The following is a 19,708-nucleotide window of genomic DNA, read 5'->3' on the forward strand; positions in this document are numbered from 1 at the left end:
ATGATAAGTGTTGTTCCACTCACCGGTGATCCACGTACGAGGAGGACGAGGAGTACTCAGATACAAAGTATCGGAGTACTCCGTGGGGAACCATAGTCGTGATGTACACAGATTTATATCTTACTTTACGAATTCTAGTTTTCTATAGCAAACGAAAACCAATAATTAGTCCTAGCATAAAGTCTGTCAAAGAAAGACATTTCCAAACATTTGAATTTCATGAATACACGTAGCGTAGGATCATTATCAAAACATACAAACACAAGTCGCAAACTTACGAGGTTGGCTCCGTAAAATTACACCGTGGTTTTGCAATAAATTATAGACATTTAAGTGTAGGTACCTAATCCTCGGTCCCGTTACCTAATCCACTAGCATGGTTAGCTTAGAGAAGCCGCAGCGGTGCGCAGCGGAAAGCATGTCGGTGGATTACGTACCCTTGAACTATCATTTTAAAACAAGTGACCGTCAAGTGACGAAACGTGACGGGCTGATACAAAAGATTTTTATTGTAATTTTTGTGGTTGTTAAAAATTACGAATTAAATAAATTCAAAAAAGCTTAAAACATTGATATAACTTGTTTATCTAGGACGAATATTTTTATTTTGGTGTAACTATTGTAGAGTCTAAAATTTTACAAAAAGGGAAACATGCAAGAATTTAAAAATAGAAATAAAAATAACGATGGTGATGTGTCTGAAAAAAAAAGTGTAATAAAGGAAAATGTAGAAAAGGTTGAAGAAGATCCTAGGCCACAGTAAGTACATTACATGTCCCTACAAGCAAAAGTCTGTCTCTCTTTTAGGGCTAAACCGCTGGACGCATATTTTACCATCGAGCAATATAAAATAATTACAACAATTAATAGCTATATACGTTAGCTTTCAAAAGCTAGCTTACCTAATACTTCTTCTATCTCTACATATATTGTTGTACTATGTTTTAGGCTTCAAATCAATTATTAATCATCATTCGCCTCCCCTATCCAATTTTGTATGGTTTGTACAGCACATCAATCACCTATAGTGCGTGGTGCGACTTTGCTATTTACATCTCATCATCGAGTCGACTTGCAGTAAGACGCAACTAACTAAAGGCTTAGTGCGGGTTTGCATTTTACTTCCACGATCGAATCGATTTGAATTGAGTCGCAACGAACCAATCACATTGCGGTGGTGGTGGCGTTTCACTTCGAATCGATTCGATGGTGAAAAGTGAAACTCAAACCCGCACTAAGCTCTCTGATGTTAATCACTTACATAATGTTAGAACAATTAGGTATTTATATTTTATTCTATTAGCAATAATATTTGGTGTTTCAGTCCCCCCTCACCGGATTCCAGAAAAATCATATCACTTAATGTGCTTTCTCGAGCAATAGTTATAACATCATTATTGATTGTAGTTTATTTTTCATCCAAGGATGATAAGATGAAAATTTTTGCACGTCATACAGTATTTTTAGCTGGAAAAGGTCAAATACTCGAATGCTCTTTGAATTATCTTAAGGATATAGATAAATACGAGGGATGCTTTCCTAAAGAATGTAAACGATTTGTTACTGATAAAGTTATATCACCAAAAGAAACGGAAGAACTGTTAGTAATGGCAAAGAAAGGATTTCAACAATATGATTCTACTGAGGGAATCACCACTCTTGATTTAGATAGTGGAGCCCTTACAAATGGTGTACATAACGTAAATATTTACCAGAATAAAGACAAATCAGCATTTTGGATAGAAGACTTTAATCTATTTCGGGTAAGTATATAGTAAGATGGCACGGCTTATCACTGGTTGTTACTCGTCATTTAACCAAAATCTACGTGTATATATATATCTAAGTGTTCAGTAATGTAATTTATGCGTGATCATTATTTTCAGAATGTGAAAGAGAAAGTAAAATTTGCCATTGTCCATCATTTCGCGGTTGAACCAAGCAAAATCTTTTTGACTCGTCCAGCGTTGTTCATGGAAATCAAAAAGTTATCTTCAGAAAAATCTAAAACTTTTCCTATAACATATTGGCAACCTCACGTAGATAATGTAAGTAGTGAATTTTGAAATATGGAAAACAAACTTTCATCATAAATAAGATAAAGCATTAAGTACTTTATGCTTAATTATATGTTTTGTCCATGGATTTAATAAGTACTTCGTACCTGGGCATTTTCGGAATAGTTTGCTTTAACTAAAATGTCACTGTCCTATGACTTTAAACGCTTATATTTAAATATATAGGATCTTTTGCACAATTTATTTGATATAATCTAATTCTTTATTTAATTATACAATGAAAAACCATATAAAACCAAAGTTTTTGATGTAATAGTTATTAGTATATTAATTCTTTTTCATAAAAAATGTGTACTCTTTGCGTGTCTGGACTAGTTTCATGAATTTCAAGATATTATTTATTTTATCGATGATGTTGGTAGCATTCATTTGGAAGGTTACATAACTTTCAAGAAATATGGCCCATGCGATGTGTATTTCATGCAGATATTTTTAAATTTATTGTTGCAGGATTTTGACAATTCTTATCACTTCACTGCTGTGCTCTATTTGAGCAATTACAACAAGGATTTTAAAGGTGGCCGCTTCGTTTTTGTTGATGAAAATGTCAACAAAACTATAGAGCCTAGAAAAAGTCGTCTCAACATGTTTACTAGTGGCGGCGAAAATCGATATTACATTGAGAAAGTAACATCTGGCATTAAGTATATTGTTATGTACTTTTTTACATGTGATAAACAATATGCAATAGAAGATCCTAAAATGACAAAATATCTAAACTGAAATGTTCGTTTTTTTGGACTTTCTTACCGAGTGTGTTTTCGGTGTTATTGCTACCACTGGTGTCAGATTTTATGTAAACACGTAAAAACAACACGAATTTTACAACAACCTATCGCCATCTAGTGGCAAGTAGTCACATATACTCTAGTAAACTAAATAATGGATTACTTACCTACAAAAGCAGTACCTATGAAGGATCCTCCGATGATCACTTCTTTTTGTTTATGAATACATATATGAGTTGGTTGGATAATCTGTCTTATTTTCTCGTGTACTTCTAATCATGGATTTAGTACGTACTTCGTAACGGAGTACGTATTAATTCTATGCTTCTAATAAAAACGAAAAATATGACGAATAGGGAGTATTACTGCACATTTATCCCGCCAGAGTACAGCACTGTATGTTAGGTACCTACACAAAAGCTTTGCCGCCTTTTGCTATGTCGATTAAAACGTTTATTTTAGAGTAGTTTATTAATCCTTTCATTATGTAAGCATTCGTCGAAATATTGAGAAAAATCGTTTTCCATAAAATAAAAAAACTTTGAAAACTACGAGATACGCCTCATGCTGTAAAATTTTCGAGTAACACTTCACACGTGAAGACTTATTAAAATATGGACTTCATACAGGTAAGATCTTCAGTAAACATCAAGTTTATATCAGTTTATGACCACAGTTGATCAAATAATGCGAATCACAACCTAATGTTATTATTTTCAGGATAATCTACTAAATCCTTCCTTTTTCCTTTAAACTCGCACCACGATTGCGCAGAAGGTATTTTTGGTCGTAAATGTGCAATAATATTAAAAATTAGCGCTTTTTGCCTCCATTGCCAATGTTTGTGTACCTTACTCAGTTGCGCCATCTGCGTTGAGCTTTGCGTAAGCGAGCTTTGCCCTATTAGTAGGTACTCGAAGTACAACGAAGTACTTACTAAATCCATGATGCTGACCTCTTTCCTCGTAATCCACAAGGAGGTCAAGCCACAAATGAATAGATAGCAATATATGTACATTTCATCAAGAAGAGCCACGTACGTACAACTACGTACATTATATGTACATCAGTTTAGCACTGTGGTACCGCGTTGGAGCATCACACCCATACGTGCGTAGGCATCAGTATTGTGACATGCATTCTTATTTTTAAGTATAGGCAATTATTTACACTAATTCCGTGGAAGAATGGGCGGTTGCTGGTGTGGGATGCGACGTGCGTGGATTGGATACAGTAGCTCTGTGGCTACCACAATATTACCTACCATCTAAATGTATGTTTCATTCAGGCAAAAAAAACTCTGTTTGACTGGTGTCCGATTTATTATTCAATATCCATGTCAAACATATAATTGTTTCTAGGGCAACCCGACCACGATGTTAGTGAACAATGGATTTTTATTAAAATATGTACGTTAAATGTAATACCATCTTTTTATAAGTTTGATGTACCCCATTCCTTTTTGTAGCAGAAAACAAAAAACGCGGCATGAGAGCTGCGGCCTGTAAATTGAAAGTGCAATCCAAATCCGCGCGCGGGGTCCTTTCTAAATATATGGGTTGCACCATAGATTTAGAAAAGACCAGGCTCGCGGATCACACCAATCACTTTATTCACTCGCTCGCCCGGTCAACTCGATCTAGCTCCGAAATCCGGGAAGACCTAGTTTTATTACTCGTTCAGGCCTAAAGAGGCATTATTTTAGTCGAGCCATTCCAGCAGTACTTGAATGAGATAGATCTACAGGTAAATTTGAAAACATTTCCTCGTCCGTGGATCACAGTAACTCAATGGCAGTAACGACCGGTAATACTAATTTCATTCAACGACGCGAGAACGACTCTGATGCCTCCGTCCACTCACTCACTCATTCATTCATTACCATCCAATCAATCAAACAAAAATACAAATCAAGGCGAAAAACAAAACAATATCGTGAGCTTGACTGACGTTGTCTTGACTCATTTTAAAAACAAAATACTAAAAATATGTATCTTACATTTATTTTTTGAAAATATTTTTTTTGTGTAACCAGCCTCAGTACAGTGTTTTTGGATTTAAAATTATTGTGTATTGCACAGAGGTAGGTAATAGCTATTATTTGCGCAGTATACAATTAATTACAGATCTTACGAATTTAATGCAGTACTTTTGCCCTTAGAGTGATATAAATGGACGGGTCTACCTTGGAACACAGTGATTCAGACTCGGGAGAAAGTTGGACATTATTAGAAGCTTCTCCAGCGATAGCCGATGAACTCCCTGAAACGCTTGAAAATGCGCCTGAAACTTCACCTGCCGCTGGGTGAGTAACTAGGTATTAAATTACCGTAACTCAATTGTAAAAAAATGTATACATGCCTAGACTGTTTGGCAAGATTCGTTTCGTAGAAGACCAGTTGACCTTGATGTGAAATATTCTGTACCTATTGCATAGAATATAAATTACTATTATAGGCAATGAGATGTAGTTACATATTGATCTGGGTCTTGGATTTTTATTTATATATCTATATGTAATTTAGTATTGTTGAGTATAATAACAAGTCTAACTTTCTTTGGGGCTAACCCAATCTGTGTGGTGTGTCAATATATACATATATATATATATATTTATGTATTATTATTAATATGAGCATAATTATTATAATGTTATTTCAATTTGTTCAAGTTTCCCATCTAACAAAATATAAAGAGCATTGGAGCCACATTCCTATTTTGTTTCTCCACTTAGCAGTCTTTTATCAATGTTAAAACTTGCAACCTCCTGTAAAATCTGTTACCAACCTGAAATTAATAATTAATTCCAAATTAAACATGGGATTGCTTTCTGAGTTGAAGCCAGGGAGAAGAAACAGTTAGAAATTTAGCTTATAAATTTATGTAGAGGTTTGATCATTACCTTGAGATTAATTGCCACTTTAATACTGTCCTATTTTTGCATGAATGTTTACTATTAAACAGCCTTGACAACTTATCAGCAAAATATTATTTCAAGATAAGAACATTTCAAAAATATGATCTAGCAACTGGATCTGCATTTGCACAGGTGTAACATATGTATTTTATAAGATATTGTTTTAATAATGAAAATACTGTTGTTTAAAATTTTGTATGTACATATGTTAAAGTGATCTAGATATTTTATTATTTAACATTGTATGATACAGAAATATTTTATAAGCAAATGTTGAAATATAATCCTGATAAGGCAGTACAATTAAAAAATAAGCTAAAATTCAATGACAAAAGAGTAAATTAAACCTAAGACATATTTAATCAAAAAGTTACTGAACAACATAAATAAACATATGTACATCGAAAATAATAAAGATCTATAAGAAATTATATGAACCACCACACCAAACACAAGGACTCATTTGGCTTGTAGCCAAATTCCTGAAGTGTATGCCTTATATGCTCTTTGTGTTAAAGAGCATATACAATTCCTTGTACTTAGTTATTTTTATCACTATAGCACTACCCAGATAAATGTTTGAAATAAAATTAGTTGCAGACAGACATTTGGTGCACAGATGGCGAAGCCGTGTTAACATTAACAAAAGCTGTTAAATATATATAAATGTTTTTACCTGCTCTCCTTCCCCCATAGCTCAATTCTCGTTGGGTACCCCCTCATATATTACACTATGTAATGAATGTCTGAACTATGTTTACTTAGTTTGATTTTTGAACTTACACTTTTCATTTAAATATTACATTCAAATGAAAATGAAAAGACATTTTGTATTTTTCAAGGTTGATCCAAAGTTATTGCATAATTATGTAAAACAGTGTCATGGCTTAATGAATTGATAATGTTCTTATATCACAGAATACATAAATATTATATCTACTCCTACATTAATTATTTTCTTTTTAGTATACAATAATAAAACTGTACTTTTAACTTAACTTCACTAATTCCTGGAATTACCAGTCAGATTTTAGTGTAGGTATATGAGCTTCATTTGTTAGATAACACTAAGGTAAAAACATCCGCCCCAGCATTGCTAAGGTAAAAACACATACACCTAAACCGAGAAAAACCTCATGAAAATCCTTGTCTGTCTATTGTTAAAATTAAAATCAGGAGTGCCACCTGCGCTGGTATGACCACATTTTGCATAGACCGGCAAATTACATAGGAAACATATGTCTGACTTTGCCACTCCCTGCCCTGCCTGGTCCAGGCAGAAGGGGCAAACCCAAGAAATGCTAGCTTGATGTCGTTAAGCATGATATGCATGCTAATGGTCTGACAACCAGGGATGCCGATGACCGTGCGAAATAGAAACGAAAAAGTAGGAAAGCGGACCCTGGGCTACGACGTTCATCGGCTAAAGAAGTAACCGGGGATACGCTCAGATGAGAGATGAGAATATTTTAGGATTTCTATATATTTTCTTACAGAGATGCTACGGATTCGAATTGCGAGAGAGATGACGACACGGATGGTATATCGATAATAAGCGACAGCGAACCAGAATCGCCGTTCCCTTGTGAAGCAAATTCACACAGGTGTCTGCTCGAGGAGGACCGTCCAGATCAACAAAAATGCCAGTTCATCCCTACAAGTCAGGTATCACCTAATAATTTAGATCAGCATGAATCAATGCGAAGTGAAGATGACTTCCTTGGAGATAGCAGTGGCAAAAATAGGACCTATGTGCACAGAAGAAATAAAAGGCTCAGTATGGTACTCAATATAATTGTTCTGGGCAGTGTTATCACAGCTGCCGGAGTAGCGATAGGTCACATGTGGGGTGCTAAAAATGAATGCAATTACCAGACTGCACCTTCAGTTAATAAAATTTTGTCAAATCTTTACAAACTACAAGAAGAAAACGCTTACTTACGCAGTAAATTGAAAGAATTAACTCTGATAAATAACTTACAAGTGCAACAGAAAAGAGCTGGCTCTGATAAAATGTATTCAAAACAGAACAAATGTAAAAAAGTATTTGAAGCATCTTTGAACAATAAAAATGTTGAAAAGTATACAAAATGCGTTGACGTGAACGAAAATAATTCGAAAACAAATTCCCACTTGGCACAGCCTGAATTTGAAAAAGAATTTTTAGCTGATGTCAACAGGTTGAAACTTGTTTATGAGCAAAACAAGAGTTGGCTGGATGAGGAAATTACAAAACGCTTAAATCATGAGAAGCAATTGATCAATAAAAATAAACATAATGTAAAAGAAAAAGTAGAGAAAATATTAAGGGATAACTTAGAAACCCCTTTGGAAACAATAACAGAACTACCTAATATTGAGACCAACATATCAGAACTGCCTTCAACCGGAAATATTAATGTTCTGAGTGAGCCTGACTTGATTGATATTCTCCCAGCAACAAAAGTCAGTTATGCTGATTCACTTCAGTCTAATACTAATAAAAACAAAAAAAATGTAAAACAAAATGTGAGTAAATATGATGAGAATGAAATCAAAGATCGTGCTCAAAAAAGAAAAATTAAAAGAAGTATTGATACGATTCCTGATCAATACCTCAGTGAGGAAGAAATAAAAAAAGATGATAGATACACTGGGCACAAATACAAACAAGAAAAAAAGAAAAACGATCGCCAAAAATCACATAAAAAGCAAAAAAGAAAAAATAAATATGAGCAATGGGAAATGAAGGGAGGATACATGAAAGATTATGATGATTTTTCTATCACTTCTCAAGACCCAGAAGTAGTGTATATTAGCATTGATAAAAATAAACTGGACGACAATGTGGAAGGTGATAACATCTCGAAATTGTCAGGTATTCAAGAAAATTTGAAATCTACTTCAACTGACGTACATACAAGTACAGAAAAGGTTCCTGAGAAACGTGTAAGAAGCACCAACTGGTATGACAATAGGGCGGTCCTTAGGATGGAAGCTAGGAAAAGACTTCAGACCGAGCTGTTTGGCGATGTGAGCCCCAACACGGCGGGCTGGTACTTCCGTCGCATGCGACGTCGCGAGCAATGCCGTGCCAAGAACGATAATTCTACACACAGAAAGTTTCCTAAACGCAACATGAACTTCAAAACAAAGCATTAAGCAATTACACTTAGATATCTTTGAAAAGATTGGATTGTGAGTATTGGATGTGAACAACTTGACAGTTGTAGTGGTAAGGGTAGATATCAATGTTCTTGAAAATTTAGAACAGATATTTGGTGTGAAAGTAGGGGAAATCAATAAATGCACTCTGGGTCTATTTTGTCATCTTTTTCGCCTATGTTTATTAATGAGCATTTATATTACACCCTTAATCTATGATCTACATACATTATTCCTTCTTTTTTAGTTTTTACTTCATACTAGCAATGTGTGTAATGTATTACTTCTGTATTGCATTTGAATATTAGAGTATTTTAATAACGTTTATCATATCTCATAGATTGGCATTTTGAATGACATGCGTGTGAAGTTTGGAAAGTATGTAAGTTATGGACGTGATTGCATAGGGCAATATCGCGGCAAGGAGAGGCACCTATGCATACAGCTAAATCGCTATCGCATGACATAGAAAATAGGTATTTAATAGATTCCGTCTAATAGTATATCTTATAGGTTTGATGTTTTACTTGATAAATAATTTACGAATATTTCTTTACATATTAAAGATGTTGTGACATTGTGTATGACATTATATTTCTTCTGGTACTACACCTAGTGATAGGTTAAAAGCCTATTTTACCACATACTTAAGAGTATAAATATATATTTGCTATATAGTTTTACTAGTTGACATAATGCTGTATAATTTATTTTTGAAACTAAATATTATGATAATGTTGTTACATACATCACATTCTATATTTTAGTAGTTTCTCAAATTGAAAGTAACAATAAACGTTAACATGAAAGTTTTGTTTCTTTTTAAAATATCCTTATCCTTTCGCGAATACGATTATAAAGAGAGTGTGAAAACACTCGGGAATTTTTGATAATAATTTTGTTTGGTTTCACTCTACCACTTATTAACAATATTGAAATAGTAGGATATTTATAGTAGAATAAACTCCAATATGCTACGACACATTTATTTTCTAGGAATAAGCACCAAACAATAGATCAGCGGCTCTCAAACTTTTTAAAAGCAAAACTAAGCATTTGACAGGCTCTAAATTAAAATTTGTGACGACGTGACAGCCGACACTGTCATTAGAGATAATAAAATAAAAATGAAATCATGTTGAATTTAGATAGTAATAATATGGCGGGACGATTCAGCGTGGTTAGCAATAAACGGCTCAAGAGACCTTTGAATGACAAAAGGGGAGGCCTTTGGAGGAGGGACAGGCTATAAAAATAAAATAAAAAAGTAAAAATCCATACATTTGACATATTATTATTGACATTGAATAAAGTTCATATTTTATAGTTTCGAATAGTAACTTCTCAAAATTATTAAATCATATAAACATCATTTATCGAACGCGTTTTTCATGTAAAATAAAGCTACTAGACGGTACTTTTGGCGAAGCCCAAATGCTTTGGGCCGTGTAGTCTGCGGAGCCGGAGCCCCCAGGACTCCGCGGAAAACACTTTGAAAACCGCTGCAATAGATCAAACGATCAATTTGAGATTATATATTATTCACTCGGAGATTATAACACTTAGTCCTTGGGCATCACAAAGTTGCGGTAACCAGTTAGATCCAGATTAATCCACTCCTTTGCGAAGGAGCGTCTGGATCACGTCCCGCTAGTCGTCGCCGATGGCGCCGCTGAACACCAGGTTGATGGCAGCGTTCACGTCACCTGCAAGTGCATTTTCGGGCATTCATGATTGCCTTGGATTTAGGTAGTGTACCTGTGTCTAAATACACAACATTTGTGACGTTTCACAAGAAAAGGTACTCTATTGAAAGGCTGTTGCAATAATTCTTCGTGTTCGTAATATAAATTTTCCGAATTCCGAATAAAAATGCGGGTAAACTCAATCTTAAAGACAAAGTAAACAAAAGACGACGACAGTAAACGAAAGCGGCAGATTGGTTGTTCTAAAACTGAGTACACTGTGTGAAATAATTCTGTTGTTCTTCTCGTCTAAATAGAGGAGAATGAATAATGTAAATACATTACGAATTTCTGTTTAATGTATGAGCGAAACGAAACATATCAAGTCTATAGTTTTCTCTGTCTTCACTCACTCTAGTAGCAGCGGCTACCTGGAAACATAAAAGACGTAGCACGTCATTGCGTCCATAGGTTCTTTCTTTTTTTACACGATATGGGAAAAAGAATGTAACGTGCTACTTGGCTATGACGGGCTTTCGGTTCCACACGGATGACGCTGGGATCACAGAATGTCATTACCCTCGCAGATGATGAGCGCCCGCACGTTGAGCGCGTCGTCCCGGAGCCCCATCTCGTGCATGCGCTGCAGCGACACCGTGTAGTCCGTCTGCAGCGACAGCGGACTCGCTGACGATGATGCTGGATATTATCAAATTTCTTGCTATACGTATCTTTTATGAAAATAAACGGCTTACACTAAGAACTAAGCAACAAAAACGAACAGTAAATATACAGTTTTTTTCCATTTATATATTTTTAAAATACAGTATCTATAATTGTAAAAATACTTTACTATGATTTTGCCAACATCATTGATGAACTTGACGTCGGTACAATCATCGCTTTGGCAATAGCAAAGGAACATAACATAGATCAACAAAAGAGATAAGAAATATTCCAGCAGCATCTAAAATAAGTGAAGATTATTTTTTATAAATATATGTAAAAAAGGTAAATAATTTGACTTGTTGGAAAAAAGCGAATTGGCTTACCAGCAGCAGTGTTCTGTTCCATAGGCGTGGCGGCGGGGCGCGGGCGGTTGGACGCGATCGCTTCTGTGATAGCTTCGCGGAACATTTCCGGGGTAATCACTGGACGAGCACCTTTAAAAAGTATTTAATATGTTAATTGAATAGCCTTGCATTCTCTCTTACATTTGAGTTCCGTACCATAGCGTAAAAAAATTACCAGAACGCGAACGCATAACCATTGCGTAGTTTATAGGAATGCTTTTATTTACCGCAATGTACCAAAACCAGCAATGTATGCCCAATCTGTCAAAAGTGGGATGCGGGAATTGAATATGGATGAGTCCTATAATAATACCTGCGGCAGTGGTGGCGGCAGCGTCGGGCGCGTGGTCGGCGGCCTGCAGCAGCCGCAGCAGGCTGTCCTGCGCGCCGCTGCGGCTCGACGACGACGCTGCCTCCGCCGCCTGCAAACATTACACGCATAACACACTGCTGGAACGGAGAGGGCATACCTAGGTTTTATTTAAGATGACGTAAGGCATCTTGACACAATTTAACAATTTAGGCATATAAAGGCAACTTTACTTAAAGTTGCAAATTTTTTAAATATTTGAATATACCTGTAGGGCAGCTGTCAGTTGCTCGTGAGTGATGGGGGTGCGCTCGCCCTCCTCATTGTCCTCCTCGTCGGCGTCCTCGTCTTCCGATAGTGCTTCCAGGGAGTATGCAAACCCTGACGTCAGAGCTACAACAGATAAATTTAATTACATATTTTCAAAATGTTTATTCACATTGTCCATCACTTTCTCATATAGGTAAAGATATGGTACAATAGGGTATTAGCAAATATGGTATATTGGGTGGATTCTTTAACCACTCAATCTATTTTATTTTATCACTATATATATATATCTAAATATGTACAATTTTGAAACATTCTGTATGATAAATGATGTACCATTGTCACTATTAGTGGTGGGTGTGGAGCGCGCGCGCACCAGCCTCGTGAGCTGGCGCAGCGCGCGCGGCAGCTCGGGGTGCGCGCTGGCGCCGCGTCGCATCGTGGTCACGTTCGCTCCCAGCGCCGCCAGCAGCTCTACCTCGTGAAGGATTGACAGCATCACACAGTCTTCGCCCAACGATGGCGCCTGCTCAACTATTTCCGCCATGGCTGACTCGTCATTCAGCAACTGTGTATTTTGACACTAAATGTTATTCAACTTCATTGACAAATGAATCAATGAAGATACTTCAAGTATTAGTAACAATTTGGGGAGAGGGAGATCAAAAATCTTCAAAAATGGTATTATGTGGTACTTGGAGGCCCCTTAATTAACATGAGCACAATTTCATGTTTTTTTTATGAAGAGACAGTCAGTGAACAATTTAAATTTGATTTGGCTTTCAGGATTTTCCATCTATATTATTATTTATTTTGATGTAAAAAGTCTACATCAAATACTTTCAACACAAATGAGCAACCTTCGTTGCAGCTTTTTAGAACTTTCGAAAGATGCTTAACAATATTATATTTTTTTAGTTGAATAATCAAATAAGAATGTATTGGCAAGAAATACCTGCATAGCTCTAGTCCATCCAGGGGCATTTGGGGTGCAACCTAGCATTCTGAGTGAAGCATTTAGTTGTTGTATCTCGGCATCAGAGTATGTAGGAGCTGGTGGCTGCGTAGTGGGCTCCTTTTTCTTCACTACATGGACTGTCTCTCCATTCTTGACACCACTGTCTTGCAGGGTAGCATTGCCTTTCAATATCTTTCCATGATGGATTAGTTCTAGAAGATATAAAATACAAGTGAAATAGTTTAGTCATTCAACAGTCTACGACATACCACTGGTACCTACGTAGTTAGTAAAGTATGTACATGCCTTAATCATTAGCTGTAATTTGTAAACTTAAAATTGAATGAAATATCTCACCCAAAGATGCCGATGGTACACTTGTTTCTTTTTCGGCCTCCGATTTAAGACTATCCACAGTATTTTCAAGTGGAAAATTCTCAACCTTATGGCGAATAATAGGCCCAGGTTTTACTTTGATACCTAAAAATATGCATGTTTGGCTCTCCATTTTTTCAATGAGCTAATATATTCAAAACAATATTACTGATTTATCTAAATCTTTACGATTTCCCAAAACAAACAACCGCAATGAAAATATAAAACAGAAACTCGGAATTCAAGAAATCATGCAGAAATGACAAACGAAAAATCGTTTTGACAGCTGACTGACGTCCCGCCCGTCCGACCTTGGTCAATGAGTCCGACCCATTGGTCCTGACTCGATCTAAGCGTTCGACCCGTACGTCCGACACCCATGATTCATACAGAAAATATTTTTATTTATCTGTGCAGAAGCGTGACTGTTGTTGCAGGACTCTCAGCTCCCACAAGGCTTCCACCTGCATCTATTGTGCATACCACATGTACAGGATGACAATGTAAATGGGCGCTTTTTATTGTGTCAATGTCAGTAATATATCAATAGAAAAATAACGTCATGCAATACTTGTCATAAGGCTCAGAAAATCGCCAGAAAATTCTTATTAAAAATAATGTGAATTGGAGAAATGATTGAAAATATAGATATTTTTGGAAAGAAAAGAAATCTATTTTCGGTATCAATATCTTGACGAGCTAATAAAATGACTTGAAAATGAAGAACGGATGTAACGAAACACTGGAGGCTAAAGTTGCGGAACGCAGTGAACGTGCCAAAAAGCTTTATCGGTGAGGTTTTCCTATTAGTAATCAATATATAAATAATAATAATCATCAATAACAATTTATCCAAATTTGTACTAATAAGTAAATTTTGTAATCAAAGATAAAATTATATACGTTGATTACATTTTCAGGTATGTAACAGATGTAGCAAGACGAATAAGCGAGACAACAGCTGCAAGTCGAACGGTCGCTGATCTTTTTGCCACCCATTTAGAGGTTCAACGCCAAAAACTAAGGGACAACTGCGAAAAGTTAATGTTTTTAGACCCCTTAAATTATGGAAAGAAATCACTTGAGCTCCTCTGGAGAAAAGTATATTATGAAGTGGTGGGAGCTGCCAGAAAGTTGAAGGAGAGTGATACTGAATGTGACAGTTACTTGTTCAGTCATATTGTTTGTGGAGTAGGTCACTTTCACCATTTTATAACTATGATACAATCAGAATTGAAGATCAGTTTCAATGAATTGGATTATGCTTCCTTGAACAAAGACGAAGAAAGTGAGGAATCTAAAGATTCCCCAGAGGAAGAAGAGATACAATTTGGAAGATCCGCTTTACATTCATGTTTGATTTACCTGGGAGATTTGTGCCGCTATCAAGCAGAAATATTCCATACATATGATTCATCTATTGCAGCTCGTTACTATCTTCAAGCTGCTCACCTTGACATGTCATCAGGAATGCCATACAACCAACTTGGTAACTTATATTTGGACAAAAACTACAATTTAGATTCTGTTTGCTATTATATCCACTGTCTCAGTTGCTCCAATCCTTTTGAAGGTGCTCTGGGAAACTTGACTAAAATATTTGAAAAGAACATACAATTTTGTGAAACTGTAAGCACTTCTGAATCTATGACTCAGACTGAACATATACAAAATACAGTTGCCAATTTCCTTTCTTTAATAGAGATTTGGTATCTCAGTAAAAATGATACCAATATTCCCCAGAGGTGCAGTTCTTTAGCACAGGAACTTAAAATTGCTATGGAATTTGAAAAATCTCCATTGCCTGATATTAATGAAAACTATGATGAATATAACCAAGCTTTGGAGGAAGAGAACATGAACCCTTCTTATTTGAATGGCAATCTTGTGCATAAAATTGTGCAAATTTGCTTGTTTACAATGTCTAAAATGATGGAAACAGATGAGGTGAAAGCTTTTGCCTGTAAGGCGTTTACTTTAGCCTTACTATCACAGCTTTTGCAACAGCTATTGAAGCAGATTCAATCATTTGGCCTCAAGAATCCAGCAAGCAAATATTGCTCCAGGTCTCTACAACCACAAGAATCAGATGTAGAGGCACCTGATGATAAAGCTAATTTACAGGAAAAACCAGTTTCACCTATTCAAAATGGAGTTACAAAAGAACTTGAAGATGTGACAAAAGATAACAATGCCGATGGTGACACTGAGAAAATTCAAAATGGTGATGTTAAAAATAATACTAAAAAAATTCCTTCAAAGAGACGTCGCCGTAGACGAGCAGCATCATCAGAGAGCTCGGACATGAGTGATGCAGATACTGAGAGCAGTGAGGTCGACTCAGATGAGATCACTTCGGATGATGATTCATCCCAGTCTAGCTATCATTCTGAAGATCACGACTCTCACAGTGAGGACTCTATTGGAGATGGTTCTGATACAGAAACAACTAATGCAAAAGTTAATGGTGATGTTGAATCATCTAACAACAAACAAGCTCCAGAAATCAATGGAACTGGACCAACTACAAACAAAGATAATGAACACATTGAAAACAAAGATAATGATATAAATTTGGATGAAATACAAAAGTTTTTACTTGGAAACAATGTTCTACCTAGCATCAAGTTATTACAAGACTGGATACTCACAGAAAAGGAATTGATTTTATCCTGTGGAGACAGTGGAGAGTCATTATTCCAATGTGTAGTTGATTTGCTCAATATTTTCTCACACCATTTTAATGCCAAGTTTGAAACCTATGGTGCTGACTGCAAAATTCTAAAATATGCAAATCAAGTCGCCAAAAATTTAATGTTGGAATACAAAACAATACCACTACCTGAGGATGTAAATTTGCGTGGCACCAACATTTGTAAATTCGATAAAGATGCAGCTGAATGGCAAATACTGGACAGATATAAACCATCAGTATATGAAGAAAACATTATAAGAATTTTGAACTTCATTGATTTTGGCAATCAAATAGCAAAAATCGTTCCCCGGATTCGCTTCAACAGATCTATGAAAATATTTTATTTCAAAAAGAGTCAGCCGCCAAAGCTTAGCACTAAAGTGAACCATAAAAGAAGCAGAGAATGGCACAATTCCAAGAAACAACATGTAAGTATTTTTAAACTAATCAAAGTTAAAACTGAAGTTCCACTTGTTGTAATTTTTGTTTTCCCTACATGTTCCATATTTGGTTTGGTTTGAGCCTCATTAGATGTACATGATTTGTTTTTGTATTCCCTTGTAAAATTTCCATTTGCCCAAAATCCGTACTAATTAAAGAAAAAAGTTACATATCTGTTTATATTTTTGAAGGCGGAGGCCGGCGAAGGCGGGTTACTTCGTCGGCTGGGTCGGCTGTGGCTGGTGTCGCAGGTGCGCGAGCTGGAGCGCGTGGGGCGGGTGTCCGCGCCCGCCCTCCTCGTGCTGGACTCCGCCGCCCTCAACAAGCACCTGCGCAGAGTCAAACAGCTGCTGCGCGCGCGCAACTTTACTCTTCTCATACCTTCTATTGGTAAGTCTGGGGTATTCTGGTGATGCTACTATTTATTTTTATGGCGAATTCGTTGTGCCTGTTGAATATAAATAAAAGTAGTGAACAAGAATATGATGGCGTCAGATATCGTATCTCTTTTTTGATCAATTTGGTTTTAACTAAACATGAAAATGATTAATAAATTATTTTTATTTATCTATTTATTTGTATTTATTTAATGTTTTGTTGTGAACATTTACTTAATAAACTATATATAGGTGCTTTAAGTGTCAAAAATGAGTACATTCATACTTTGACTAATTGATTGAATGTTTTATTTGACCGGCAGAGTGGTGGTGAAAGTATCGGTTGTGTACTGTACATGTCGTGATTGTTTGTTTGTTTGCTTGCTTGCTTGCAGTGCTTCAAGAGCTAGACTCGCTGAAGCGCGAGCAGAGCAGCGCGCGCGACGCCATCCGCTGGCTGGAGGCGCAGCTGCGCGCGGGCGCGCGTTGTCTGCGCGCGCAGCGCCCCGCCGAGGCGCGCGCGCTGCCGCTGCTCAAGTATCCCAGGAAGGCGCCCCCGCACGTCCACAACTTCATACAAATCCTCGAGTTCTGCAACCACTTCACCGCCGACGAGAAACACAGCCAAGGCGGCAACGGCGACCCCGACAGTTCGTTGCCCGGCAAGTCGGCCCCCTTGCTCATATTGCTCGTCGGCAACCAACCCGGGTCCGAGGAGGAACAGTACAAAGAGTTCAGCCTGACCGGGGCGGCGCAGTCGGCCGGCATCTCCATCGAACACATCGGAGATTTCTACACGAAATGGCGCCAAACGATCCATAAGAATGGCAAGAAAAGATGAACTCGTTCTCGTCACGGTGGGGTCTCGACTGCAGCGAAAGGATCGACAGCGAAGCTCGTCACTTTCGAAAACGGATTGAATCATCTCAGTCAGAATGATTATGATTGTATTCCAGCTCAAATTGCCAACTGAGAGTCAAATAACGTATGGGTATATTAACAATACCATGGCGTTGCTCAGATGAGCCCATAATTATTCGTTTCTGACTAATCCATCATCTCATTAAATCGTTTAGGTAGTTCCATTTCATATTTCATTCATCATCATATTTTTCACCATTCATATTGGTACCTTTCATTGTAAAATCATCGTATCATAAAGGGGATATCGTCGCGCGAATCAAATATTTCGGCTTGAATTATATACTTTGATGTCATATTTGAATTTTGTTATTCAACAATATCATTTTTGTTCATGAATAAATGTTCTCTTAACGATAACAAAGTTTTTTATATGAAAGTCGTGTTGATCTATGATTTAGCATTATCATTTCATCAATGCTAGCCATTAGAATAAAATACATATATTATGTATTTACTACTACAGTATATACTACTACAGTAGAATCTACAGTTTAATGAGATTCATACAGTTGTTAATGTTATCGGCGCACGGCGGCCGGGCAAAAACGAAACAAGATGCCTACGTTGACCATACAGGCAAAAAATATGAACGACTTGATATTATTTTACAAAAGTTATATAACAGCCCTTTAAAATCTACATTTTCTCAAGCTTTTAATTAGTTTCACCTGTATTTGTTTGTAATCAAAACTTGCACTTTAATTTCATTTCACCTAGGTATATCTACTTCCACTTGTACACAGAGTTGAAATTTCGCACCTTGCATGACAATGCATAATTATGATAGACATTCATAAAAATACATTTTCATGGAAACTGATGCAACTTCCAACAATTCAAGTAATCGTCATCCTGATGGTGCATCCAGGATCGGCTCCCAACGAGGGAACTGCTCAACGCTTTACAACACTGACATGGTTTATTGTCACGCGTTGAATGCTACAAGATCTCTCACTACAAAAAAAGGGGCTAAAATTATTTTTTTGTAAAAAATCTTGTTTTGATTACTTATTGTAACACAACCACCTAAGTACTTGTCTAAAATATTATAAATTTGTGACCATATTGCATTTATAAAATGCCCTCATTCTCATTACACAAACATTCTTTAGAGATAAACACGAATGAAACGTGCCGAAGCAGAGCCTAGTTTCTTATCGCTTCAATTTGCTTACGTCACTCACTGCGATGTATTCGATATTAGCAAAATTTAATTCGCTTGTTCTTTTACCCAACTTACAAAGCAAAGCCTAAAACATATAGCCGATTAGACAGAGAAATATGTAGTGTAGATAAAAATTATCGCAAAAAATAATATGAAAACTCATTTCTCTTCCTTTAGCCATAATCTTAACGAGAAATAATAATAATAAACGGACAGCACTCAATGGTCCCCAGAAACGCATACAAGCACAACACACCAAGAATCGCAAACTGAAAATATCTGCGATTACAAATACAAATATTAGCCAGCGTTGGGAATCGAATCCAGTACCTTTAGATAGCGGACGGGTGTAGTGACCACAGCGCCATAAGAAGTGGTAAGGAGGGCTACAGACAACACGAGATAGGTATAGGTACAAGTTTATTTGTTAACGTGTCTGTCTGTGGCATCGTAGCTCCCAAACGGATGAACCAATTTTCGTTGTTTTTTTTTGTGTCATAGAAAATTTTATCCCGAGTGTTCTTAGATTTCATGAAAATCGGTTCAGCCGTTCAAAAGTTGCAGCGAA

At 36.6% G+C, this 19,708-nt stretch overlaps 4 protein-coding genes across 4 annotated transcripts; 3 read left to right on the forward strand and 1 right to left on the reverse strand.

Moving 5' to 3' along the window:
• The first annotated feature begins 265 nt into the window (after window positions 1-265).
• Window positions 266-3,054, forward strand: LOC128676161 (2-oxoglutarate and iron-dependent oxygenase domain-containing protein 3-like). Its single transcript, XM_053756144.2, has 4 exons — window positions 266-759; window positions 1,325-1,763; window positions 1,887-2,048; window positions 2,529-3,054. The coding sequence occupies exons 1-4, from the start codon at window positions 653-655 to the stop codon at window positions 2,799-2,801; spliced, it is 981 nt and encodes a 326-aa protein (XP_053612119.1). The 5' UTR covers window positions 266-652; the 3' UTR covers window positions 2,802-3,054.
• A 1,627-nt stretch (window positions 3,055-4,681) lies between these two features.
• Window positions 4,682-9,676, forward strand: LOC128676155 (trophozoite exported protein 1-like). Its single transcript, XM_053756137.2, has 3 exons — window positions 4,682-4,889; window positions 4,968-5,111; window positions 7,220-9,676. Exons 2-3 carry the CDS (start codon window positions 4,978-4,980, stop codon window positions 8,862-8,864), a joined length of 1,779 nt encoding a protein of 592 aa, XP_053612112.1. The 5' UTR covers window positions 4,682-4,889; window positions 4,968-4,977; the 3' UTR covers window positions 8,865-9,676.
• Window positions 9,677-10,135: 459 nt separating this feature from the next.
• LOC128676160 (uncharacterized protein) lies at window positions 10,136-13,888 on the reverse strand. Its single transcript, XM_053756143.1, has 8 exons — window positions 13,521-13,888; window positions 13,161-13,375; window positions 12,542-12,773; window positions 12,204-12,328; window positions 11,939-12,047; window positions 11,605-11,715; window positions 11,132-11,251; window positions 10,136-10,573 (listed from the first exon to the last, which is right to left on the reverse strand). Exons 1-8 carry the CDS (start codon window positions 13,669-13,671, stop codon window positions 10,518-10,520), a joined length of 1,119 nt encoding a protein of 372 aa, XP_053612118.1. The 5' UTR covers window positions 13,672-13,888; the 3' UTR covers window positions 10,136-10,517.
• A 26-nt stretch (window positions 13,889-13,914) lies between these two features.
• On the forward strand, window positions 13,915-18,368 carry Smg5 (Smg5 nonsense mediated mRNA decay factor). The gene is made up of 4 exons (XM_053756129.2): window positions 13,915-14,330; window positions 14,459-16,661; window positions 16,866-17,064; window positions 17,447-18,368. Exons 1-4 carry the CDS (start codon window positions 14,257-14,259, stop codon window positions 17,890-17,892), a joined length of 2,922 nt encoding a protein of 973 aa, XP_053612104.1. The 5' UTR covers window positions 13,915-14,256; the 3' UTR covers window positions 17,893-18,368.
• The last annotated feature ends 1,340 nt before the right edge of the window (window positions 18,369-19,708 follow it).

This window comes from Plodia interpunctella, chromosome 15 (assembly GCF_027563975.2).
Source record: "Plodia interpunctella isolate USDA-ARS_2022_Savannah chromosome 15, ilPloInte3.2, whole genome shotgun sequence".
Taxonomy (NCBI): Eukaryota; Metazoa; Arthropoda; class Insecta; order Lepidoptera; family Pyralidae; genus Plodia; species Plodia interpunctella.

Bases quoted from the DNA above. Each gene is read 5' to 3' on its own strand.
- LOC128676161 (XM_053756144.2), top strand. From the start codon at position 653: ATGCAAGAATTTAAAAATAGAAATAAAAATAACGATGGTGATGTGTCT. The intron at 1,764-1,886 runs GTAAGTATATAG...CATTATTTTCAG, and splicing joins AAGACTTTAATCTATTTCGG to AATGTGAAAGAGAAAGTAAA. The intron at 2,049-2,528 runs GTAAGTAGTGAA...TTATTGTTGCAG, and splicing joins GGCAACCTCACGTAGATAAT to GATTTTGACAATTCTTATCA.
- LOC128676155 (XM_053756137.2), top strand. From the start codon at position 4,978: ATGGACGGGTCTACCTTGGAACACAGTGATTCAGACTCGGGAGAAAGT. The intron at 5,112-7,219 runs GTGAGTAACTAG...ATTTTCTTACAG, and splicing joins GAAACTTCACCTGCCGCTGG to AGATGCTACGGATTCGAATT.
- LOC128676160 (XM_053756143.1), bottom strand. From the start codon at position 13,671: ATGGAGAGCCAAACATGCATATTTTTAGGTATCAAAGTAAAACCTGGG. The intron at 13,376-13,520 runs GTGAGATATTTC...TATATCTTCTAG, and splicing joins TGTACCATCGGCATCTTTGG to AACTAATCCATCATGGAAAG. The intron at 10,574-11,131 runs GTAATGACATTC...ATGCACTTGCAG, and splicing joins GGCGCTCATCATCTGCGAGG to GTGACGTGAACGCTGCCATC.
- Smg5 (XM_053756129.2), top strand. From the start codon at position 14,257: ATGAAGAACGGATGTAACGAAACACTGGAGGCTAAAGTTGCGGAACGC. The intron at 14,331-14,458 runs GTGAGGTTTTCC...TTACATTTTCAG, and splicing joins CGTGCCAAAAAGCTTTATCG to GTATGTAACAGATGTAGCAA. The intron at 16,662-16,865 runs GTAAGTATTTTT...ATATTTTTGAAG, and splicing joins ACAATTCCAAGAAACAACAT to GCGGAGGCCGGCGAAGGCGG.